This window comes from Crinia signifera, chromosome 1 (genome assembly GCF_055691185.1).
Source record: "Crinia signifera chromosome 1, ASM5569118v1, whole genome shotgun sequence".
Taxonomy (NCBI): Eukaryota; Metazoa; Chordata; class Amphibia; order Anura; family Myobatrachidae; genus Crinia; species Crinia signifera.
In genome coordinates, this window is record NC_139217.1 from 431,550,036 (window position 1) to 431,576,700 (window position 26,665).

Here is a 26,665-nt window from a genome sequence, read left to right on the forward strand (position 1 = left end):
TTAGGGACTGGTTTAGCCATGCTTGGTGGCTAAAACAGACTAAACGAATGGGCATGTAACATTCAACGCTCCAACAGTTGACTTTTTGCAGATTTCAGCTTGCCACCCCCAGGGGGCAGCGGAATACTCCTAAACGGAGCTAGATTTAACTAGCGTTGGGCTCCCTCTAGTGGCTGCTGAAACTTTTTTAATATGACCCTTGTGCTATATTAGTGGTTTACAGCAAACAATACAGCAGTAAAGCATTCTACTGATGCTTGTGATTTTGAAGCACATCGATTTTGATTTCTTCCATAGTGAGCAATACCAAGTTTTTTTTTTATTTTTTTTAGGTTTATTTATCCAAATGATTGTACCTTCATTTTTCCAATTAGCCCCAATTTTCTGTTGCCATGACGTTTCAACGCCATCTCCCGGCCTGTAAGTGCCTGTTGTCACGCTTACTCAAGAAGTTTGCTTGGCATTGGAATGACTACGCCATAAATGAGTAGGTTTTTTTTTTCCCTGCTATACCTAGAAGTTTCCAGCCCTCTGCCCTACAGATCTTGCATGTACACATTTATCCTTTGAATTCTCTTTGTGATTTGATGTTCAGTAATTTTGGCTCAGTTGCGTGTGTCTGGAACAAATATAGAAGCTTTAACTTTCCACGTTACCGTGCCAGGTATTAGTTTTATAATATCTTTCTGCCGAGAACCTCTTCAAAAGGTGCAGCTGCGAGCTGGTTTCATCTTGCAAAGTGCAGCAATGTTGGCAGGGCTTCCAATGTAAGGTATGCTGCCGCCTCGGGGGTCTCTGTTCGGGCCAGTCTCTGTTACCAGGAGACAAGAGCCAGGGGATTGGCCGGGCATCTTGAGATATGAAGCCGGCTGATTTGCTGCCGCTCTATGGAAGTAAAAATAGACTTAGTGGAAAATGCTGGTGGGGGGGGGGGGGGGTGAAATGTCATCAGCAACCTTTTTGTACTACCTGCAGGAGGTCCTACAGTTAGCACTTGTCCGTCCACCGAGTAAGGAGCTTCTAAGGGTGCTCGGGCAGTGGCTCTGTTCCCATGTCCTGCGAAACGCACAAGATTGGAAAATGATTGCACTTAGCGAAAAACTGATCGAGGACTGTAGCAAAGGGATCAACAAAGTGGCCAAGTTTCTAAAAGGCGGATTTGGCGTCCCCAAGCTTCAGTCCGTCTTCCAGCACAGCTGCAAGCAAGAGAGAATTCTGGTGGCAGGTATAAGAGGCATGGACTATTTGCTTTGGTTTCAGGCTCATCCTCCAGCACGGTCTCCCCCCCCCCCCCCCCCCCCCCCCCCCCCTTGGCTTAAAAAAAAAAAAAAAAAAAAGTAATGTCTACGTTTTCCTGCATCCTGTTCCTGCTCTGTGGACATATTCATGCTGTGGGTTGCTGCATATTTTAACGTCCTTCCTTTCCTCACCCCCCCCCCCCCCCCCCCCCCCGATCTTTAAAACTTCATTCAGCCTTTGACTAGCCAAAATGTATGTCCCCCCCCCCCACCCCACTTTTCCCACACCCCACAATTCAGCGATTATCATTTCCTGTCTGCTTTCCTAAAATGAAAAGCAGCTATTCACATTCCCTTTCCAGAACCCAGCATTAGCATTTACAGCTAAGAATGAAGCAAAGGGGTTATTTTAACAGCTTGCATTCCTTTCAGTAGGCCTTTTAAATGGCCTGTTTCATGAAAACTCCCATGTTATTCATGAAGGGGAACGTGAAGTTATTCTTATTACTGGATTTACAGGTCTTGCGTGTAGATAGTACTCGGTGCCCACACATCTGATCCTTGGTAGATTGGAGAGAGTAACAGTGACTTTGTGCCTTTTCTCTAGGTTTAAAATTTGTTTTTAGGATTTTTTTTTTTACATTGGTTCTGTTATCTGCGACTGTATACATAATGTAGGCTGCCGACTCTGCACGTGTTCAGTATGATTTCTCGACGCGTTAAAAGTAGACATGATCAAAATGCCGACAGGTTAAAATGTTGACATGGATACCGTACCCTCTCTTGGCTCGCTGCGTTTGCCATGCTTCGGGCACGGTGCCTAGCTGCGCTCAGAACACTTATATTCTCCCACCATGCCGTAGTGGATGGTAGGGCATAAAATACTGCCTGTTGGCACATGTCACCCTAGTGCCTGTGTCGACCTTCCAACCACTATTCTATTCCCCCTCCAGGTCCATTGGGAAGGTAAAGTATGACCAAGTCTGTTTTTCATCAAAATCCCTTTTAAAACTGATGTTGGTATTTTGACCGTCAGTCAATGGGTGACTGGATTATGACTGGTATTGTGTCCGTTGGTAAATCCACTGCTACCTATGTGCAGTTACATGTTATCTGCTTGTCCAGTCTTCCCGGCAGGACTATAAATGTGATACATGTTTAATGCTTACAGACCTCCTATTTCTGTTGCATCCCGACGTCAAGGATTATAATAATGTGAGAAAAGCATAGACATCATTTAGACTTTTTAATCTGCTATCAGATGATTATGGGACGCTGCGTAACAATTTTTTGTGGTTGGAGTTGGCTTTAGTGTAATTGTTGGTATTACTGTATGCGTCACTTTAAACCCTTCCAAGCACAGACCTGTAATGTACTGTATGCAGGGGACAGACAGGCAAAGAGCTGCTTCTAGTCCCATACCACTTCAGGATTCTGGCTATACAAACAGACAATGTGGCTTTCTACTCTTGGCAAACTTCAAAGCTGAATACTTCTCGTTTTTGCAATCTCCTGGAAATTCATTAAAGATCTCCCCCCTGGGATTATCGGTCAATCACAGAGGAGTACTTAATATCTCCACATGCCTCCCTCCTCTCAAGGAATCCATCTAGCAGAGTTCTCTGTGCACTTTGCCCTTCACTCCAGTGCTGATTATGCAAGTCTCAGCAGTCCTGCTGGAACAGAAAGATTTAAAGGCCCATTCACACAAATGAGTTGGGAACCTGGGTAAAAGCCCATGAGAACCAAACTGACACCAATTATAGGAACATGAGTTTAGAATGCCTGACTAGTATCTAGCCAATTAGAAAAGAAGACCTGTCCTATGTCTAATGCAGTTTTCTGGTGCGTTCTCCAACGTATAGATGTGTACGAGCCCTAAACTTTGCAGTATGGTCCAAGGTAGCTGTCTGGCTGTAAATTGTACAGGATTATATGGGATTATTGTTTAAGGATTAACTGTTCTTGAAAGTTTAATGAATGCTTTGATGGGGCTGTAGCTGTGTTTCATGTGGAGTTATTACATGGGTTACAGCACAAAAGAAGAAAGTTCTTTTTTTAAAGAGGTCTTCAAAAAAAATGGAATACTTGGAATTATTAATAATGCCGGCATGTTTGGGGCCTTACACTGTCTCGTTACGACTGTTTTCTTGGTCTTTGTAGCACAGTATCCTTTCTGATCTCAGAACCTCCGTTGCAAAGAGCACATGTTCCTCATCACCCTTCCCTGTACATGTTAAAGAACTATCTTTGTTCTTTTACACCGGGAATGGGGAACCTTCGACCCTCCAGCTGTTGTTGAACTACACATCCCAGAACGCTTTGCTAAAGTTTTAATAGCAAAACTGTAGCAGTGCATGCTGGAATGTGAAGTTCAGCAACAGATGGCGGGTCTGTTGTTCCCCATCCCTGCTTTACGCATTCACCACCCAGTGAATACAAGCAGTGCAGAAGTTGCCCTGTAAATTCTGCATACGACAGGCTAACCGTGGTACTCCCAGCTGCTGAGAGTCCCAGAATGCCCTGAGAAGCACAGGGTTGTGTCTACATAGCCAGCATAGCAGGGCGGAGGGTTTAGCAATACTTGCAGAGTAATCCTGGGTCTTACCGTCCCAGCTCTTGTTGCTACAGCTGTAGTCTGGATATAATGCACCTTTTCATGCTAAAAACTGCTTATGTATCTGCTTTTTCCCCAGCTTATATTATGCTCAAGACTGATTTCAGTTGGTGAATGCTTGTAAAATCTGCAGGTTATGTCCCTTTGCTGCAGAAGTTTGCAATGACTGAGACATATTTTCTTTGCTTTTGTTACACTGTTGGATGGATTGTGGTAGGTATAGGGAATAGGATGTTTGGTAGCTGCTGAGCAGTCCTCTTTTCTTATAAACATCCTTTTTCAGTCCTGTTACTGCTCCCTGGTTGTATGCCTGTCAAGAAAATGGCAAATCTCTGCTCCCATCATCTTTAAAGTAAATATTTGAGGTGTGTGGCGATCTGGGAAAGCTTACTGTCCAGGCTTTGTGGAAAGGCTTATAGAACGGAGTATAGGAAGACATGTAGGTTGTCTCCCCAAGGTTTTTTATTTTTATATATATATATATATATATATATATATATATATATATATATATATATATATATATATATATATATATTATAATAAAGGAATACAAAGGCAAAATGTAAAGCCTCATCAGTGGTGTCAAACTCATGGCTCTCCAGCTGTTGTGGAACTACATGTTCCAGCATGCCCTGCAACAGTTTTAGCAATCCATTATATAAAATGTGGCAGGGCACGCTGGGATGTGTAGTTCCACAACATCTAGAGGGACATGAGTTTGACACCACTGCCTCAGATCCTTCATATATATTAAGGTTCTGCTGGCTTTTGGATTTGGCTCTGCTTTTGGTTCATCCTTCATGTAAGCTTGCTATGGCGGGGTTGAAGAGTCCCTAAAATATCATTAAAGTGCTGAAGTATAGCTGCTTGAACATTTTCTCGCCCCAGGAAGCACCATCACCTTGTCTTTGGCTCCCTCTAGCTGTAGATTGGTGTATGTGCTGATGTATGCATATTTTTGCCTTTCTTTATACGAATGAATATATATATTATACACCCACCCACTTTTGCCTTTTGACACAAATTATGGCGGACTATCTTCTTTGCAGACAGAAGTGATCAATTCAATATTTTGTGCAGATTTGTTAAATTTAAAGTGTCTGTTCAGAGTTTAGACCCTAACGTCCTCGCTGTGTGCTTTGTAACAATGTTCTCATTTAAGCTGGAAACTGATCATTCTCTTTCCTCTCCTCTCCAGCATTCACACTTTCTGATCTGACTGAGCAGTTTGCAGCTCCAGAGACCGCCCCACCAGTCCTCATCAAGCTGGTAGAGACTATTGAAAGAAAAGGTACAAACTTTTATGTCTTTACCACCTCCGGTAGATAGTGATTCTCCCTAGCAGTCATATACAGCTTACGTAAAAAAAAAAAAAGTTTTAAGTCCTTCTGAAGTTAAAAGGCAATGTGGTCATTTTTCATTGTGCTTGCCCATTGACCAACTACGCTATAACATATGGCATGGACCCTTTGCTAGGATATTTGCATACTCCGACAAGGGATAATCTCCTAAATTATGTAGGTCCCTGCCGATTTTATAGTTCTATTTGCTGATTATAGAGAGCGTTCTGTATGAGAGAGCATGTTCCCCTTGTGAGCCTAAAACATTTTTGCCTTTTATCATGTATGGACTAGACCCAGTGATGGTTAACTTTGACACTCCATCTATTGTTAAACTACACATCCCAGCATGCCTTGCTATAGTTTACTGATGAGTGTTCGTTCTAGCTCCCTGCACCCAATCAGCGAGGAGGGCAGATTGTAGTTTTGAATGGCAAGATTTTACAAGTAATGTATCACTGCTGTTGCCCTTTAAATTTTAATATGCGCTTCTCACTGATTAAGGCGCAAGGTGCTAGATCCCCCATTTATTGATCATCCTATCAGAACCCTTCTCCTTCCTCCCAAATTGCCTTTCCTATACTCAGTAAGGTTTCTCTTTCAGGCTTGGAGTCCCCAACATTGTACAGATCCCAAGGTTCCACTGGCGTATCTGAGCTCCGGCAAATCCTTGAATATGGTATGTGTTGGTAATAATTCTTTATTTATTGGGTTATAACATTACAAACATTATGAGAGAGTGCTAAATATAGCCATAATACAACTAAACCCATAGCATTGTATGTCGATGGTAGGATAGAGACGAACTAGAGCTGAGTACACACTAGAGCGACTGGGCTTCGCCATCATCCCAGATCACTTGTACACACTAGAGCAATGTTAATGAAGGGCGGAGCAATCACTGTCCCTTCATTAACTTGCATTGTGTTGCTAGGTTTGATTTACAGCACAACAAACTATAGGTACATTGCATGCGATACCCTGCCATCTCACTCGGCGGCTCCCGGGGGACAGGATCGCATATGATACACTGTATCGTATGTGATCCTATTAGGGCAGGGCTGGGCAACATCGGCCCTCCAGATGTTAATGAACTACACATCCCAGGATGCTTTGCATTAGTTTTGCTATGTGGCCATGCTGAAACTGATGCAAGGCATGCTGGGATGTGTAGTTCATCAACATCTGGAGGGCCGGTGTTGCCCAGCCCTGTATTAGGGGCTACGGGCTGCAACAAATATTCATGGCACCTCGTTGGATATGCAATACGATGCGCACAGGAATGCGCCTCACATTGCAATGGCAGGTAAAGGACATGCAATGTCTTACTTTTAATGCTATCCGTCGCAGCAATGTTTTGGAACCACATAAAAAGTGGTCAGATCGCACTAGTGGATGGCTGCCTTTAGCGTTGTAGCAAGTGGGAGTGCTCATGCACACTAGTGACCAGGATAGTGCTAGAAGGTAATAGGTGCGAGGAAGTAACAGCAGGATGAACTGGGAGAGAGGCTAGGTGAACGGTGAGAATGTTTCATAGTAAACCAACACACTTTACAGTTCAGTAGATGAAATGTGCTAACTAATTATCTGTATAGAAAGTCAGACATTTGCATTTAAAACTAGTATCAATGGGAAGGCAACATATCCATACACAAAAATACTATTTCTATCACTGAGGCATCTTTTCACCTCACAAATTACAATAATAAGAGTGCAGCTTCAATCCACTGGGTTCAACCGCAAAGTGTCTAGGGCAGTGTTTTTCAACCAGTGTGCCTTGAGCTGTTCTCAAGTGTGCCCCCAGATCTAGATGCCCAAACCAGTTTACAGCCACCACCAGTTCAACTGTTATTTACTGGTCTCTTCTTTTCATGTAAAGGGACAATGTATTTTATTGTTGTTACCTGTGGGGATCAGTGTGATAGTTTTTTTTATATGGGGGCCAATAGGTTTTTTTTTTTCCTGTGTGTTTTTTGCCCTGTGGAGATCTCATGGTGTGCCTTGGTAATTTTAAAATCTTATTTAGTGTGCCACAAGGTAAAAAGGTTGAAAATCACTGGTCTAGGTATTCTATATTTAAGATATTAAAATGCAGTATAGTTGGAGTCTGTGTATTACATTCCTGCCAGCAGATGTCACTGTAGACCATCAGCAAATATTCACTTGAGTTTCAAATGTTCAGTGAACAAAATCTTGCTCACAACTTTTATAAAGCGACACTTATAAAATGTAGTAGTATGCGTTCATAATGGGATAATTGCTTAAGGATTTTTAGAATGTTGAACTATAACAGAAATGACAAAGTATTAGAACTTCAATTTTAAAAGCCACCTAAGGGTTGCTAAGTCTGCAATTATAAAGCACAAAACGAATAAACTTTTGGGGTATTTTGTTTGATTTCTGCCGTTTTTACGAATATTTCTGCAGCCTTCCTTCAGATCCCCACCGTTTGTTTGTGTCTTGTGCTAGGCGTCGCTGAACACCCGGCTTTCCCCACCCTTGAAACCGTCTGTTTATACATAATATTTACAGGCAACACACAGAGTTGTTAAAATCCGTTTTTATAACCTTGTTGATCGGCCTATTGCAGCTCGTTTGAAATATTGTATAATGTTACTTTTTGACAATGCTTCGATGTGAGAAAATAGCTGCGTAGGTTATTTTAATTTATTAAGGAATGTTTCCAAACCGACCTATCTGATTGGCTGTAGGAGGTCAGCAGTTTAAGCTTGTGTTTTGATTTGTTTTTTTAGATTCTGCTGCAGCGGATATTGAGCACCTGGATTTACCGACTTTGAGCGATGCACTACAGAGATACCTTTTGGATCTCCCAAACCCTGTCATTCCAGCAGTCACCTACAATGAGATGCTCTCTGCTGTTAGAGGTACGGCAAAAATGGACTTTTATGCCGATTTTTTTTGTTTTATGTGTATATCATTTTAAATTGTGGGTTGTGTTCTTCAAGCACAATATCCCTTTTTAATGTAACTTTTGAGCAGAATTCGATGTGTAATGTTTAACAATATGAAGGACTCTGCATCTGTGTGCATAGAAGAGGTAATTGTTAACCTTTTTATCAGTGCTGGCAAGAGAAGACTATTTAGGGGAGGACATGGTGTTCCCAGGTACAGCAGACTACAGCACCTGCTGCTCTGTAATGAGGCTTATCTTCACACAAAGTCCACCCAGAACGAGTGTAGGACATCTTGGTGTTAACCCACAGACCTGACGCTGTGTCACATGCCGCAGAAACAGGATATTGACCTGATAACCTTCACACAAGAGCTGTGGGTGTTGTTTCGTAGGCAATGACCTGCAGCAAGTATAATACTAATCACACCTGCCAAATCGTCTGGTCTATACCACAATACAGCTTCAGCTCCACACTGTCCGCTCCTTCATCCGGGTGTTATGTTACGTGATGGGGCAATTTTTGCTTTTTGAATACACAGTGGATTGTTCCGTTCTATTTTTATTTGAATCATCATTTTATTTTTTTAATTTCGTCTGTCCGTAGAAGCCTTAAACTCTGATGACCACGCACAGCTGCTGAGGAAAATCATCCAGTCTGCGAATGTGCCTCATCAGTACTGGCTCACCCTTCAGTACCTGCTGAAACACTTCTTTCAGCTTTGTCAGAGTTCCAGCAAAAACCTACTGACTGCAAAGCAACTGGCGGAAATCTTTAGCCCACTGCTCTTCAGAACCCAGCTGTTAAGGTAGGTACCGCAGCATGGAAATCCTTTTTAATTTTTTTTTTTATATGGAACTTTAAATACATAATGAACATTTGTGCGCACGTACCTTATTATTATTATTATTATTATTATTATTATTTTTTTTTGTATTTTTTATTTTGCGTTCCCTATACTTTGCTAAAGCAACATTCTGTATTTCACAGCGTGGACAGCCCGGAGTACAGCACCCAAATTCTGGAAGTTCTCATCGCCAGTGAATGGAATGAGCAGCAAGCTGCACCAGGTATGCCACCGCTCCTTCTTCTCCGAAATTATTGTATTATGACTTTTATTAGTCTATGTGCACATATCTCACAAGTGCTTGACTGTCACAGCACAGTGCAAACCCCATGGAGTGTAATTGGAGAGAGAACCCACTTTAGTATATACCACTGGAGTATATTTTCTAACCTGAAAGTTCTATAAACCAAAACTTGGAGCCAAACTTTGGACAGATGTTTCAACTCAAACTTACGACTTGTATGGAACTTTTGAAAGATATATAATAATCTTGTTGAATTGGTATAATTAAAATCCATAAGATAATATTAGCTTTTATTTACCCTTCGGAACAAAGCTGATTTAAACGTACCAGTTGGGTACTGAGTAATCTGGAAGCAGTGTGAAATGCGTTGGTGTAGCCGGCGGAGGCACGTGCTTGATCTAGTATCTGTCTTTTGAGTTACAGAGGTGGAGAACTTTGCCCGCAGCGGTTTGCTTGGGGACCGCATGCATGTAGTGTTTACCCAGTTTACGCTGTGACTGTCCTTATTTTGCGATCATGCCTAATATCCAATCACACTGCCTCTTTTGTCGGTCATTGCCAGTAACAATGAAGTGCGTGCGTCAGTTTTAGTGCATGTTGGAGAACACCGTGTAGTTGGCATCTGTGTGTCTCTGCTTGCTTGTCTGTGGTGGAGAATTCTTCATCTCACTGATAAAACAATAGGGCTCTTCAGCCAAGCACAGTACATGTTATCTAAGCTCGTATTCTTCCCGCACTTTAATAGAGCTAGGTAAACTAACCTGCTTGCAATCTCGTTCTCCACATTTTCTAAAGAGCCTTATACTACCATGAGACCACACACTGCTTATACTGGCCACACATCAGACCAACTTTCCTCCAACCATCCAACTAGTGGAGGGAATAAAAATATGGTACTGGATGGGAGCAAATGTAATATTTACTTCAGAAATTTGCTCCCAAAATCTGATAAAGGACAAAAACTGTCACACAGACACGGTACTGTAGTTGAACCTGTTTGATTTAAACAATTTTACTGAATGTCCTTGTCCATTTTCCTGGGTTTGTGAGCACATTTCTGATTTGTCCTTTGCTCCCATCCAGTACCAGATTTTTATTCCACTGTTGGAGAACGAAGAATTCCAAGCTTATTGTCTATTCAGTATATCCATAAACAGAGCTCCCTGGGGGCACAGCACTGTGTACAGTAACGTGGGAGGTCATAGGACCTTGTGACCAGAGGGCAACTCAAGAGAACATAGAACGTCTTTCCTAGTAAATTTAAAATGTGGTCGCTGCTACCCTCTTGGCCCCAGAAAAGTTCTGCTTGTTTCGGGCTGTCAGAAGACCTTTATTGCATCCTTTCTATCCATCAGATTAAATCCTTTAGTGTTATACCTCCTGCATTTATTTTTCATTAAGACACCATGTGCTAAATGTACAGTGAAGCAGATAGTCAAAGCCCTGTCTGTCAGTGCATTGAATTACTCCATTGTGGCACAAAACACTAACAGGTGTGTTTTGCATGTAATGTTATTGCAGTATTACATATATTGTTCAGGTAAAACGACTGACCCGCCAAGGCTTTCCTATCCTGCCGCTTTGTTTAACTTTGGAAAAGGGGCTTTTTAATAGATTATACTAGTATATCTTATAATAATATATGTAATATATTATAATATATCATATAATTATAATCTGATATAGCGTTATTTATTCTATGTTTAGCCTTTCACATGACATGATTTACTGTGGGGTGTGTCTGTTTCTGTTTTTACTGTTTGGTAACACGGGCCTTCATACGTCAAAGCGTAGCCAACAGATGCAATTATATTTTATGTATTTATTAACCGTTACTTATATAGCGCACACCTATTCTGCAGCGCTTTACAGAGAATATTTGAACAATCACATCAGTCCCTGCCCCAGTGGCGCTTACAATCTATATTCCCTACCACATGTACACACACAGAAATTCTAGGGTTAATTTGTTGAAAGCAATTAATCTAGCCGTATATTTTTGGATTGTGGGAGGAAACCGGAGCACCCTGAGGAAACCCACGCAAGCACGGGGAGAATATACAAACTCCGCACATATAGAGCCGTGGTGGGAATCGAACCCATGACCTCAGTGCTGTGAGGCAGTAATGCTAACCATTAATTTACATGTAAAATTGAGCTGTAAAGTTAGAACTGTCTGTACATATTTTATTCTGGGTCACCCAGAGACAAGCTGTACTGCAGTGCAAACTATATGTCTGTCCTTGGGTGCACTCCCTGGACAGAAATGGGAATGGTTTAATGTTCACGGTCGGATCCAACCAGCTCTCTACATAGTCGTTGTGCAATGATCTTTTCACTGTGTCTGTTTTAGTTTTTGCATGTTTATTATTCATCTTAGAATCTTTGGGCCAAACAATGTTGACTGTATAGGCGGCGCAGATTTAATATGTGCACAGATATTTGGGTGGTGCGCGTGTGTCCAAACTGAAATTTAAATTCCTTCTGAATTGGAGCCTTTGTGCAGAAATACTTTTTTTTCTTTTTTAACTGCAGTTAGATAAATTAGTTTTTTTGTTCCTGGTTTGTTGCGTTGCAGTGCGGAGATAATCAGTGAGGGTACGAGTTCCTCAATCACTCAGACACCGAGCAGATGAAACCAGAAGAATGGTTTATTTTCCACAGCACGCACAAATAGACAATAAACAGTGGCACAGGTAAATTGCAGAGTAGAAAGATATTCAGGTAGCAGGCCCAAACAGACAGTCCTTGTATAGTCACAGTCCCAGATCAGTTCCACAGGGCAAACTATCACTTAATCCCCACAGCAGTGATAGCATATAAATCCACACGATACCTAGACAGAGCATAACCTCTTAGTCCAGGACAGTCCATCAATTCTCAGATAATCAGATAATCAGATAGGCAGTACGGATGGTGTAATGGTTAGCATTACTGCCTCACAGCGCTGAGGTCATGGGTTCCATTCCCACCATGGCTCTAACTGTGCGGAGTTTGTATATTCTCCCCGTACTTGCGTGGGTTTCCTCCGGGTACTCCGGTTTCTTCCCACAATCCAAAAATATACTGGTAGGCTAATTGGCTCCCAACAAATTAACCCTAGAATGTCTCTGTGTGCGTGTACATGTGGTAGGGAATATAGATTGTAAGCTCCACTGGGGCAGGGACTGTTGTGAATGTTCAAATATTCTCTGTAAAGCGCTGCGGAATCTGTGTGCGCTATATAAGAAACTGTTAATAATAATAATAATAATAATAATAATCAATAGTTTCCAGGATGACTGCTGTGAATGACGCCTTTCAGATATTTAGTACTCTCTACTACAACATTAAACTATAATCCTTTTTCATACTTTTTTTTGCCACCAGAGGTCCCCCTTTAGCAAGTTTTTCTTACTGTACAGCTGCTTTGGAGACCAGAAGCAAAATATGGCCTCTGCTAACATAGATAGATAGATAGATAGATAGATAGATAGATATCACCAAAATATGGCACGGTGCAATCTCATTGCTATTTTGTGTCTTTCTGGATATTGTTCTGGCTGAGAGGTTGCCTATGGGGATGGGTCGATTCCATGCTGGGACAGTTTGGTTCTTGCCAATATGCCGCCATGATGATTGACTGCTCATATTACTGACCATTGAGAGAGCCCAGCATCAGGGCAATGTTGTTGGGTGCCGGCATTCCAAAAGTCCCAACTGCACTTTTATAATTTAAATGTAACGAGTGTGATTTGTTTTCTGTCCCTTTAATGTGTCATGCTGTCATTTTGTTTTGGTGGTTACATTGTAATATGGTGTGGTGGGGTTTTAAACCTGTTTGGCAGTATTGTGATTTGGCTGCCAATGTGTAAATGGGCAAAAAACTGTTGTCCCCCCCTGGTTTGTGTTGATGACTCTAGTGTGCGCATATGTAGAGGCCTAATACTAATAGCATTAGGCAGAGGATTTCGGCAAAAGTGTACAAATGCCCCCCACTTGCTTTGGAAAAGGTGGGTTAGAGTTAAGCACTACAAAGGTATTTAGGGTTAGGGGGCAGGTGGAAGGTTAGGGGGCTAGAGGAATAGGGTTAGAATACGTAGCATGTGTCAGGATTTTGTGCACCGGATGCCGCTGTTGGTCTTCTGACCACGGGCATCACAAGTGCCAGCAACTCGGCCCTTGTGAAGACAATTTAATTTAATCATGCACACTACGTGTGCAAAATCACCCATTTAGATGCCCGTTAGCCAAAAGGATGACATTTCCTCTGAGCCTCCTGAGTTCCTGGAAGAAGTGTGCGGGCTCTGGGTGTCCAAATAGTAATTTGGGTGCTCAGACAAAGACTAGATGGGTTTACCCGTTTCACGTGGCTAAACCCCCCCATGAGTTAATAGCAGTGTAGCTAGCGGTCCAGCCTCATTGCAGGACACTTGTCTGTGTGCATCTTCTTTCAGCCGTATTGTGGGCTTTTCGTGTCAGAATTTAGAACCATTGGAATAGGGTGTTGTGTGCACTATTTAACACACACAGTGTTCATTCTAGCACCAAACAGCTTTTTAAAGCTGTGCAGCTCCTCTTCCCTGCCAGGGTTGTCACTGTCTGTTATGGTGTCTATTACATTGTGGCCTGTATCTCTCAGTACAGACCAGACTTTATCAGAAACACCAATAGCAGACAGCGACACCCCAGGCAGGGAGGAGGAACTGCATGGGATTTGAAAGGTGCAGGGTGCTAGAATGAACATGCCAGTAATCTCACCATGGAGGCTGCCACAACTCACATACAAAATGACAGCCTTCAGATAGTTAGGGCCACAGATGTGTGTGCAGGTTGTAGATGGTTTGGAGCAGCATTGTCTTCCAGGAGTTGATGATTTTAGATCTGCAGCATGTTCTCAGATTAGCTGCCAAGTGATATGGGAATACGTGCAGAACAATGCACTTCCCTGCAACAGTAAAACGATTAGTCATGGTGTCGCTGTAACGTGGTAATCACCGACTGGAGGCAGAGATTTACAGGCTTGGCAGTGCAGAGGTTAAACAGGCACATTCTGCCCCGCCGTTGTCTCGGGGGGGGGGGGGGGGGGGGTTTAAGAGCAGCTCTGGCAGACAGTGTAGGTGGGGGGAGGACATGTGCAGACACGTCAGTCTTTTTCTTGGAGGTACAAACCTCTTCTGCTCGCCAGTTCTTTGCTGCTTCTATTTTCTGCACGTTAGATGAGCCACTTCCTGAATTTAGCTGCTGTCAGTGCTCGGCTCGTCTGCCTTCCACTTGAACACTGCTCCCAGCAGCCAGTTACAGAGGCTATTTTAAGTCCCCCTCTGCACAATGGTCGTCTCAGTTACTGAGCTAAAACCAGTACGCTCCCCGCAGCACAGCCACTTGTTAGCTGATGACAGCTTCCACCTTGATTGACAGCATCATCCATACCCGCCCCCCCCCCCCCCCCCCTCCCCTACACACACACCAAATCCCTAGCTCAGCAAATATTTGAACCTGCTTGAGTTAATCATGAAACTGAGATCTTTATCTCGGAGCGACGTGCAAGCCAAGAGCTTCTCTCCTCTCCCCTCCCCTGCTCTCGGAACAGTACTGAAATCGCCTTCACTTTTTTTAATCATTAACTTGAAATGAACGACTAGATTCCACCGCAGTACCTCTGTGGCTTGATTACGGAGTAGGGGCTTGAGTCGCTGGTGTCGAAATTTCGCTCTTGGGATCTTGAATGTTTCAGCAGAGTTTGGACTATTCATGCAACTAAAATAGGGAGGGGGTACGCATCCTATGGCACTACTTTTTCGGTATTTTGTCCGTGGATATACCAGATTGCTGAGAAAAAAAATTGAAAGGGATTTTTTTTCTGGATTTATAAAAGCGAAGGCAATGCACAATATCCTAAGTAAGTAACATTTTGGCTGATTTTCTTTGAATGATTGCTTTTTGTATGTTTTGCCCTGTGCCTGGCCTATCTGGCTAGTTATTGCTTTTGTGGGTGGGCAGCAGTTTGCGAAGTAGTGTTAAATTGTTGTCCGGTTATTCCTCCCCCCGTGTGCCCGCCGCTGTCCCAGCTCCTGCTGTGTAACATGGACATTAACAGCAGGACAGACTGGTTCAGCGTGCACTCGCCTGCTCCTGACAGCAGTGAGATTGAGGAGCTAGGAGTGTTTTCACTAGCAGCGACTGTAGAGTGCACATCTGTTACTAGAACATGCATTTGTATTTTTATTATATTTTTGTTCACAACGATGGTTTTTAATCCCCACGTTTATTCGGAGGAGTACTTTCCTTTTTTTGGCAAGGCCTTGTGGGGTAATGTTAACTTTAAAGCAACATTTTTAGCCATTTTGAACAGTTTGTACAACGCCATACTCCTCCCGGTGTGTGTCTGTGTGTGTGTGTTGCTGGAAAACTGTCAAATTGTATTCAATGCATTAAGAACAGTTTTTATAGATTTGGTGTGTGTGTGTGTGTGGTTTTTATATAACTACTGTACACAGCCCTGAACAAAGTAATGTTATGGAAAAAGTGTAATATTACAAATATGCATGTACAAATAACAAGAGGCAAGTTCGTCTAACCCAACAGGCTTGCAATCTTTTAATATAGATTGTCACTGAAATTCTATCTGCAGGACTGATCCCCAGACAGTGGGTTAGCGTGGGAATTTTACTAGTCAATGGTCAGGGTCCATTCAGAATGTACACGTCCTGTCTGTAGCAATGAATCTGAACAGAGACCTTCCGTCTTGACCTTAAGGCTATTTTGTCAGTGTCTTCGTTTGCAAGATGCCTTTTTTTTTTTTGTGTCTTGTTGGATCAGCAGTTCAGGCGTTTCTTTTGAATGGAGCTGGAGCAGCGGTGCTAAGATTGCTAGATGGTAGCTCTGCCTACCCTGTAGGGAAGAAAGGAAAGTGTCAATGGTACGTGCTGCTGCTGATCCGCTCATCCGGCTGCCAGCAAAGGAACGTACCATCGTGCACGCTCATAAAAAGGGGAATTACATTGTGCAAGCAAAGTTATCAGATGCCAAGCGGCCAGATGAAAAGCCTTTTTATGATGCATGGTGTCTTTTATGGTGCTGTCAAATGCAAATCAACCCCCTTCCAGTGTAAATGGGAATTTAAGGTTCGCGTGGAGAAAGGATGAAGAGACGGGAGCAGCCCGTCAGTAGTGCATTGGATTGGCTAGCTGGAATGATGTAATAGGTTACCGTGCAGCCCCCTTAAAGGTTTTCAAATTGAATCCAAGACATCATTTCAAAGAAGGTCTTGGTTGTATTACTACTTCTGGCTGGACTATGTGCAACATTATGTGGAGTGTAGATGAAGGGGTGCCAGACCACGACAAGCCCGACCTGCAGTATGAGGGCGATCTGATGTTTTATATAGAGCTGGATGCACCAGGTAACAATGCGAGGAATTAAATCCAGGTTCTGACGTTTGACACTCCATTCTACTGGATTATGTATGTGTCACTTTTTTATACATTATTATCTTTAGTCCTTTTTTTTTTTTTTTTTAATCCTTTTCGATTAGCACCGTTTGTATTCTTAATTACAATATTACCATTGTATGTTCTTTGCTTGCGTTTTGCTGTTGGCTCCTGTCGCCGTCTGTTATTTTTATGCCCGTTCTATATGTTTTAGGTCTGAATAGCACATTTTTTTTCCCCCTGCACCAAGAGTCTTTTGTTAGCGTGCAAGATACTTTTATGGCTTTTCAGCATGTCAGCAATCCGCTGATCTCTGTGGGAGCCTATTGTTCAGCAGAAGCTCCTCTGTATTGAGCGGAGGATAAAAAAAAACATAACTTGATTTTTGGGGTTAGTGCTTATTGTTTTTTCCCTGGTTGGTGATTCATTGGCATGAAGGCAGCTGCTGTGATAATATTGAGCCAGATTAAAATGTCATCTCTTACAGGGAGATTAGCAGGAAAGACATATCTGGGTCACAGATTGCTGCTTTTAGCAGTTTTCCTGCGCTGTAGTTATTGATGTATAAGCACATGTATTCATTTATTTTGGCCACAAAGTACACTTACAGCTGTGTTTTTTTTTTTTTTTTTGTGGCTTATGTTTTTTTTTTTTTACCATTTAATGAAGGTTGACTCTCTGCCTAGCAACGTGGTGCATTGTATAGGTGCTTCATTACATTGTCACTGCAGATCTTCTTCCATCCCGACAGCATGTAACACCGTTGATGTCTTAGTATGACTAACACCTTTCTTTTTGCTTTTTATCGTTTCAGCACTGCCACCCAAGCCGCCCAAATCTACTGCTGTAACCAACAACGGTACTAATCACAATATGTCTCTGCAAGATGCTGAATGGTACTGGGGTGATATCTCAAGGTAATAATGCCAATACCATTGTTTGCAGATTATGGGGGTGTGCTGTACGGAGTTTGTAACGGCAGAGGGGCTCCCATTGCAATAACGCTGCTTAGGCAAGCTATATGGTGAGAGAGGATTATAAGTACCTGCGTTTAAAATAGGATCATTTGAGATTTGCTATGTTTAGTCATTGCTAATGGACACGTTTTAGATGGTCTCAAAAAGGGCAGCGTTGGCCAGAAATCTTGTTGTAGAATGTGCATTTATCAGCTGTGGAGATTCTACCAACCGCCAACTCAGACGTGTGAGCGGACCTGGCGGGTCTTTAGCGCCACATACCTCGAGCAAGTGATTAGTGAAAGATAGTTGAGCAATGAGGCATATTAGCCAGTAAAAGGAGAGATCCTATTGCAGCGTGCCTGCCACTGTCTAGCCTTGTGTGGTGTCCTACACATTTGTAGTATTGGGTTACCTGGCTCGGAGCACTTTATTGCAATTACAATGTGTTTTACATTTCCATTGACTGCTCATCTGTTATTCGTCTTTCCACATTTGTAATTTGCTAAATATTTTTTCTTCTTCTTCAGGGAGGAGGTAAATGAGAAACTTCGTGATACCACTGATGGTACCTTTTTGGTACGAGATGCATCTACAAAAATGCATGGGGACTATACGCTTACACTAAGGTGAGAAGGTTATTATGTGAGCGGCATCCTAATTATATGCAGGAACCATGAGCCTCTACTATGTCACTTCTTGTATATTGCTAACCCCAGTTTGTTTCTTTTTTTTTATTCCAGGAAAGGGGGGAATAACAAACTAATAAAAATCTTTCACCGAGACGGAAAATATGGCTTTTCTGATCCTTTGACTTTCAACTCAGTGGTCGAACTGATCATCCACTACCGAAATGAGTCTCTGGCCCAGTACAACTCAAAACTAGATGTTAAACTCCTGTACCCAGTGTCCAAGTTACAGCAGGTAAATACAACTTTGTTCAATAGATGGCCTTTGCCAACTGGTTCTGTAAATGATAAAAAAAATGGTTGTATCTGTAGTTTAATTGACATTTTTGCTTCCCTTAAGGATCAAGTAGTGAAAGAAGACAGTATTGAAGCTGTTGGGAAGAAGTTGCACGAGTATAATCTTCAGTTCCAGGAAAAAAATCAGGAGTATGATAGATTGTATGAAGACTACACTAGGACCTCTCAGGTACGACCTCAGCTGCAGGAACATTGTGTAGCCTTGTCTAGTAGTTTTTGTCATGAAGACCCTCTTTCTTTGACTTCTGCCCATGGAAATTCCAATTTTATCTGATGTATAGTATCTCAGTATACTGTATCCAGTGAGATTGTTTATTATTATTAATCGTAGGTACTGTATCTATGCTAATAAAGTGGCCTTTCCAATGGAATTCTAACTTTTTTTTTCTGTTGTGTTTTTTTCTTTACAGGAAATTCAAATGAAAAGAACAGCCATTGAAGCATTTAATGAAACCATTAAAATATTTGAAGAACAGTGTCAGACACAGCAGAAGTACAGCAAGGAGTACGTCGAGAAATTTAAGCGTGAGGGGAATGACAAAGAGCTTCAGAGGTATGCATGTCGCCAACACGCACTAGAGTAACACTCATAATTCCAAGTATAATGCGGTTTCTATGTCAATGCTACAAAGTTTTGTTTTTTTTCGAATCTGTGGCAGTCGGTCTTATTCTGTTTAACGGTTAGCCTATCCCAGCAGAGCAGTTACTTTGCTCCGCCATATTACAAAACTCTTTGCATAGGAAAACTTTGACACAGCGTGTTTTCTACACACGCACACAGTTGCCCATTAATTAGCAACAAGTTTCCACTCTGCAATCCCAAAGCTGCTGTTCACCATGTGGTCAGGATTGGTTTTCTATTGCATTTCCGAAATGCAGTTGTCCCATCGCTATGAGTTTTTGATGTAGGCCCAACGCCTTGACTTTATAGAGATGAAGAGCGGAAAATAAATGTATGCTTGTTTGTTGGGCGCCCACTATAGTTAGTACTCTCATACCCCCACTGTCCATGTCGGCATGGAGTTAATTTTATATAGTGTGGCGGGAAACTAAGCAAATAGCTTAGTGGGTGCCCAACTAACATATAAGTACCTGGTTGTCTTATAAAGCCACCTTTCGTTCTTGGTCGTATGGTCATCATCTTTCTTCATCTTAGGATTCTTGTTCCGTATTGCTTGTAGGGACTGCATGACCATTTATATGTAGGAAACAAGGTCTCTGTGATGTCTTGTTTAATAAATGTATTTTCCCCTCTGTCATTAGGATCTCACACAATTTTGAAAAGCTGAAGTCCCGAATCAGTGAAATTGTGGACAGCAAGCGTAGACTGGAAGAAGACCTTAAGAAGCAGGCCACCGAATATCGAGAGATTGACAAACGTATGAATAGTATTAAACCTGACCTAATACAGTTGAGGAAGACCAGAGATCAGTACTTAATGTAAGGCTCGCTCCACCCTGTGCTTAGTTGCTCAAAGTGTTGCTGGACATGAAAATGAACACGGTCATCTTATGTTCTTTTTCTTCCTTTTTTTTTTTTACTTGATCAACAGGTGGTTGACACAAAAAGGAGTACGACAAAAGAAGTTAAATGAATGGCTGGGCAGTGACAACACAGAAGAGTAAGTCTTCCTACTGTAGTCAGTCGCTAGGCTGCTAGTTACAGTTGCAGTGTCCATCTCCAAAGCACATTATCAGCTGGCTTCTTACTCTGTTACCACTGCGACCTCATGTAAAGGTGCTTTGTGGCTACCAAACAAATGCCCTGGATAGTTAGATTAGTCATATCAGGGCTAAATTAACAAGAGGTGTTAAAATTCCTTTTTTAGCCTGAATGGGGTTGAAATGCATTTAAACTTGCTTTTAAATTAGTGTGCCACCCAATAAGACAAATGCAATGTTGTGAATACCAAAAGCCCCAGGATGGGGTGCATGGCTATATACAGAACTAAGGCAGTTTATGTAAATGCACAGTTTAGTGGACAGACAACTTGGGGCTCTTCAGCTGCTGAATGACTTAAAAGTCCCAGCTTGCCGTGCCAATTGGAAACACAGCGGCTTGCGTTACAACTTAGTCTATGGTTTAGTGGATTACATTAATCGCGCACGCGTATAGCCCCACCAGAAAGAGAAGAAATACTTTTTATGTAGACTGTTTCTTGTGCTGTATAATTAAATACGTTCTCTTTCCTTTGGTACTTTCCAGTCAGTACTCCACGGTGGAAGATGAGGATTTGCCCCATCACGACGAAAGGACATGGAATGTAGGAAACATTAACAGAACCCAGGCCGAAAACCTGTTACGCGGAAAGCGAGATGGAACATTCCTTGTGCGGGAGAGTAGCAAGCAAGGGTGCTACGCATGCTCTGTGCTGTACGTATTATTTCTTTTATCGCACAAACCCAGTAATGGTAGTTGACCTTTATGTCTCGCACTTCTCGATTTTATTTTGTAATGACACACTTTCTTAACTCTGTGTTGCAGAGCGGATGGAGAGGTCAAGCACTGCGTCATAAACAAAACCCTAACCGGCTTCGGATTTGCGGAACCGTACAACTTGTATAGCTCTCTGAAAGAACTGGTGCTACATTACCAACACACGTCTCTCGTACAGCACAATGACTCTCTCAACGTCACACTAGCATACCCAATATACGCACAGCAGAGGCGATGAACACCTGATAAACTCTGGCGTCTTGACGGTTGATGCCGGTTTCGGCAAGGAATAAATCCTAAAGCTCCCTCGTCCACCTACTTCACAAGATTGAGCTGCAGTATCAAAGCTACCTTCAGATGAGATAAGAGCTTTCTTTCGCCATGGAAGCAGGAGATGAGTGTTAAGCTGTGAATGTATGTTTCTAAGCTATAGTGCTTGCTTTGTAAGAACGAGAAGCACAGCGACAGAAAGATATGCTATTATAAAGCCTATCTCCGGCCTACGGTACCTCGAGGCCTTTACCATGGTGCTTGTTTACGTTCTATTGAAGCTTTACCAGCTTGAATGTTGGTCACCGCAGATCCAAGAAGCCAAGGTGTCTTTTTGTTAGTACAGTACTGTGTTGAGTTTTCTTTTTTTGGGGGGGAGGGGGGAGAGAGAGAAGTGGACCGTTCCAACAAGGCCTTTTGAGGACTCGTGGCATATTGCTCAGTGGATCTACCCACACAGCCTTGTGGATTGTGTCATTTCCCCCCAAAAATGCAAAGCAAAAGAAAAATGTAGCAGAATGGCACTTTTTTTTAAAAATCTGTTCTAAAAGATATTTGGACAAAGGAATCTTACGCGTCGTATCAGCCACACAAAGTGTATGCAGCAAAGTGCCAGGAAGTGTTTTACCAAGACTGATCATGAAACTAAATGAATTCTGTTATAAGAACCTATTTAATGTGGACTATGACAGGATAAAAGATGATAAAACAGTATATATATATAAATATATATATGTGTACATAGCAATGTGGGACTAGCTATCAAAATGGAACCTACCAATACTGAACTGTCTACTTCTTATTTTGCTGACTGCTGAATCCTTAATGCTATGCAACATCAATTTTCTTTAAGCTGTTTTTTGTTTGTCATTTTATACGTACCAATAACATACCTTTCTATCCGTGAACTGTTACTTTTTTGTTAGTTTTGTGTTTTATGCAATGTGCAGTATGTCTGGGAGGTAGCTGAGGTGCAGAGTAACATGGAGATTTAAACTAGAGCTTATTTTACCATAAACCGTGTACAGAGTACTTGGCTTTAAGCCCAAGACTAAAGAAGAAGAGAAAATATTCAAAAACTCATTACAAACCTTTGATTATTGCATCCGTTGGGCAGTGCCTAACGATCTGCAAAGCTGCTTTTTTTTTTTTTTTTTTTTTTTTATTAAAAATACCTTTTAAGATATATAAATATATAAAACCTAATGAATCAGAGTTTGACAGTGTTTTGTTTCATTTTTCGAATGATGGTACTTTGAAACATGCTTAGGGCATTCTCGTGCTCTGCCTTTTAATTGCTTCTGACTGGGTACAAAGTTTTCAGAAAAACCTACCTACTGTAGCCTTCACTTATGTTGACCAGACCATTACATCGCTGCAATGGTTTTTAAAGAAACTTTTAAACGTATTAAGATTTAAAGCAAAATAAAGCTCATGTTGGGGGGAGGGGAAAGAGGCAAGCTGTAAATTTGTACACACTTGGTTTTTTATGTACTACTAAGCCAGTATGTACAGTTTTTAGCATCCAATCTGGTTTCCAAATGAGTCAATGGCAATGATCTACATAGGAGTTTGAAATACTGTTGGATAGTGTCAGCCATCAGTTGTCATATATACGTACCTTTTTATAGTTTATTTAGCACTTTTTACACAACTCTTACACAAGTCAATAATTTTATTCATAAGCTGGTAACTGGCTCTGGCCAGTGGTTATGTACTCTATAGTATTTGCAACTTCCTGCTTTGTAATATTAGCAGACGTAATCCATTTTGCCTACTTGATTACCATACATTAGTCACTGTACATTGCTTTACCACCTACAGCAGGGTGAACTGTTATTTGTATTCCTTATATGAGTTTATTGAATGATCAGCCGTCTCTGGCCTGCAGATTTCTGGTTATTCTCAGGCTTGAGACGAGCATGTTACTTATACAGTGCAAGGCGTATTCTGAAAATCAAACTTCATTTCATTCTGGATCTGCGAGTTTCCAGACTTTCGTGCTGATCTTGCAAGCGTTGCTTCAGCAGGCTGTTAATCAGTGTAGTGTTAATGTCGTCACGTTAAACTTTTGAACAGCTACTTTTTAATTGCATCAGAAATCTAAGTGCTAAATACTTACTGGAAATCATGCACCCCGTCGTTCCACAGCTATTCGGTACTTTATATTAATGTAATTATAGACATTTGGATAATTTAAGGTTTTAAGACAATTATATTTCATATGCATTTTTTTTTTCCTCCTTAAGACTGCGGGAAAAGCAGAATCCATTTCCCGATCTAAGCCATTTTTTTTTTCTCTTTATTTTTTTTTTAGTTTATTTTAATATCATACCATTAATATTGCATTATGAGGATTTATTTTTAAGACAAATAAGTTAATGAAAGAAATGCACATGCACTATTCGTCCAATCTAAGGTACACCATGCAGATTTCTGAAGCACAACAATGTTACCCTAGGTTCATCAAACCTTTAAGGCGCTTGGACGAGTAGGTATTCATGGGCTAAATTGTGTGGAGCTGGCAGATCTTCTTATTTCAGTAGGGCCTAAAATAGAAATTTGATACACATTCGCAAATTATATGTAAAAGTCCACAGAACCTAAATTATTAAATTTTAGAGATGTGTACAGATCTGAATTGAAATTTAAAAAATTGCTAAAACATGTAAAATGTGAAACCCGAAATTCAGATTTAAAAATCTGAATTCCAAACTCTGTTCAGATCGGATCTCCTTGGGAGATCAGACTGGGTTTTGGAATTACTAGCCATGTGTAAAGAATTTCACTCTTATTGTCACATTTAAAAAAACAAAAAAAAAACCTTTTTATGTTATCTGTAACTTTTAAATATTAATTTGTGGATGGAAAAGTTTTTTTGTATTTTAATTCTTCTCAAATAATTTTAATCATGCATGGTCAGTCTTTGGCTGTGTAATGAGGGCTGATCTACATGTCCTACATTGGTGCTGAGCTAAAAGCTGATGACCATGTTATTAGTAATTGCTGGAGTGCCAATTCTACCCTTTCCCTACTGTAAGTTGTAATTAAACCACAGTTTACCCAAAACACAAGCTATATGAGGAGACACAAGTTAACTTATGGGGCCCACACACAGGGTGATTTCAGGGCGTTTTCCAAGCAATCTCACTAGATTACTTAGAAAATACCCCTACATTGCTCAGTGTGCAGGGGCCATAGCCATGCATTGCAGCGATCGCCAGGCGATTTAATATCCAGCATGCTGGATAAATCTAGTGAGATCGCCGGTCTGGGCCACTGTTCTCTCCGGAGACACACCGCTGTGCTGAGCGTTCTACGTTGTGTAGATCGCTCAGCAGTATCGCCCTGTGTATAGGCCCCTTTTAAACTTCAGAATGAATTGAAGACATCGAATTTGTATACATGCATTGCAAGCTTCTGTTATTATTGGCCATACATTTCCAAGGGGCTACCTTTTTGTATTTTCCCCTAATGGCCTCTGGCATGAAGAACTTGGTGCCCTGGTGGAACCCAATACATATAAGATATCTTCAGTTTGGTAAGTTCTAGGAACATTTGCATATGTTTTGAAAGTTTCTTATTGTTCCCTTTTTTAATTAAAGGCACTTATACTTTAGGCTTAGTTTACATCACACTGTTTCGCAATTTACTCTTGGAATCTAGGCAATTGTCTGCAGTTCTGTAACATAGACCTGGTTATACATGGTATTCAGTTCTGACTCAACCTCTCTTCATGTGAAGTTCAGGAGCTCTAAAAAATGGACGGCTCTGCGCTCACTGCCTGGCAGAGGCGGAATAAGCCAAATTTTGTACACTTACAGCTTAATGCTATGTCCATAAATACACATTACCTGTCACCATGCGACTGCATTAGCTGCCAATGTGCTGCTATTTTTTTTTCTGATTTCAAAACAAAATTATCTTCAATGTTTATACGACATTAAAAATGACTTTTGTTAAACACCATTTAATACTTTGGTCTTTTGTTGGGGGAGAAAAGGATGGTTATTAGTAACTTGCCTTTACAAGGCAATTAATAAAGTTGTGCCTCTGAAACTTTGAGCTATAGCTTTGATAAAGCTCTGTGTCTCGTTTTTAAGTTGCTTTAAAACATTGTATTAGACCTTCAAACAGAATAAAGATTGTTTTGAAAATGATCTGCTGTGTTGGCTGTATTTTAATATAGGAGCTGTCCATGGAATTACATGGTTGTCGATACTGGCCAATCTTTTTATGATGAGTTTTTGCCCTGGAGGACTCTTGTTTGTAAGAAACTTTTGTGGAATACTTCTGACAATCCAAAGATTTGATCAATTGTACTATGTAAGGGCATAGCAATCAAAAAGATTGACCACCGTATAAACTAGGAGTACTATTAGTCATTGACATTTTTAAGACCGCATTTGTTCTTTAGGCTCCTACAACTTGTTACATTTCTGCCACATTGTTAAATAAAACGACCAACCGACATTACTATTCTGTTCTGTCATTTTAACCTGCTGGAAATTTGGAAATGTGTTCTGTCATCGCTAAAAGGGGTTGTTTCACTTGGCTGTATAGGGTAGCCCTGCATCAGGGTAAAATCGCAGGTTTTCGTGTGCACCTCAAGGAGAGTGTATGAGCTTTTCTTTGATGTGTGTACGATGTGGAATCTCAGGAGTACATTCTGCATCTAATTGAAGTGACCCCCTTATGCCATTTTAAGATGTGACTCTGGAATTTGCAGAGTCTAGCAAACCAGCAAATACCCAAATCTCCGCTCCATGACCCTGGATGGGAACACTGTTGTGGACTCTGGACCCGCAAGGGACTTGAATGCACTCGCTCTGACAGTTGGGATTCTGATGTCTGAGAAACAACTGTTGGAATCCAGATGTCATTGTACCATACCCCTGTCAGGGAGCCAATAACGACATCTAGGTAATGGGCCCCATACATCACCAATCACAATTTATGGATTTTCAGATATAGGGATATTTTGGCCAGATAAATGGATTTTACAATCTATCTGACTTTGCCCACACATTACAGATTTATTTCAGTGATCGGCAGATTTTTCCATCTAAAGATTGCATCTTCATATCTGGAAATTGCCCCAATCGATTGTCATTTCAGCTGTTCATAATGTAAATAGATGAAGAAGACGAATTGGGAATGCCCACACATCTAAAAAAGATCTGCAGATAATACCAGATTATTAAGCATGTTTAAAAACCTGAAGGCAATCGATTGGCGATTTTGATTGGGATTGCCAAAAGGGGGAGCCCACACATCTAAAATTAATTGTGGCAATCATCTCCATATCTGAAAATTGTCACAATTAATTGCTGATGTATGGGGCCCTTAAAGGAATTTGACTGCTCCTGGGGCATAGAGTTTAGAAGTTAGGCCAAGAAGTGCT

The 26,665-nt window shown here is 41.3% G+C and overlaps 1 protein-coding gene across 4 annotated transcripts in view; it reads left to right on the forward strand.

The window, feature by feature from the left end:
• Positions 1-25,421, forward strand: part of PIK3R1 (phosphoinositide-3-kinase regulatory subunit 1) — a 46,605-nt gene extending 21,184 nt beyond the window's left edge. The window contains exons 2-15 of one of the 4 annotated variants that reach the window (XM_083152590.1): positions 5,057-5,149; positions 5,803-5,877; positions 7,952-8,083; positions 8,717-8,918; positions 9,101-9,180; positions 17,428-17,530; positions 18,100-18,198; positions 18,313-18,493; positions 18,599-18,724; positions 18,966-19,108; positions 19,819-19,995; positions 20,108-20,176; positions 20,761-20,928; positions 21,040-25,421. In XM_083152590.1, the coding sequence (XP_083008716.1) occupies positions 5,057-5,149; positions 5,803-5,877; positions 7,952-8,083; positions 8,717-8,918; positions 9,101-9,180; positions 17,428-17,530; positions 18,100-18,198; positions 18,313-18,493; positions 18,599-18,724; positions 18,966-19,108; positions 19,819-19,995; positions 20,108-20,176; positions 20,761-20,928; positions 21,040-21,229 (1,838 nt within the window). In that variant the 3' untranslated portion in view covers positions 21,230-25,421. Of the gene's footprint in view, positions 1-5,056; positions 5,150-5,802; positions 5,878-7,951; positions 8,084-8,716; positions 8,919-9,100; positions 9,181-14,714; positions 15,083-16,331; positions 16,586-16,625; positions 16,647-17,427; positions 17,531-18,099; positions 18,199-18,312; positions 18,494-18,598; positions 18,725-18,965; positions 19,109-19,818; positions 19,996-20,107; positions 20,177-20,760; positions 20,929-21,039 lie in introns of those variants that run through there. The other 3 variants (XM_083152597.1, XM_083152602.1, XM_083152609.1) reach the window with 3 other exon arrangements.
• Positions 25,422-26,665: the final 1,244 nt, after the last annotated feature.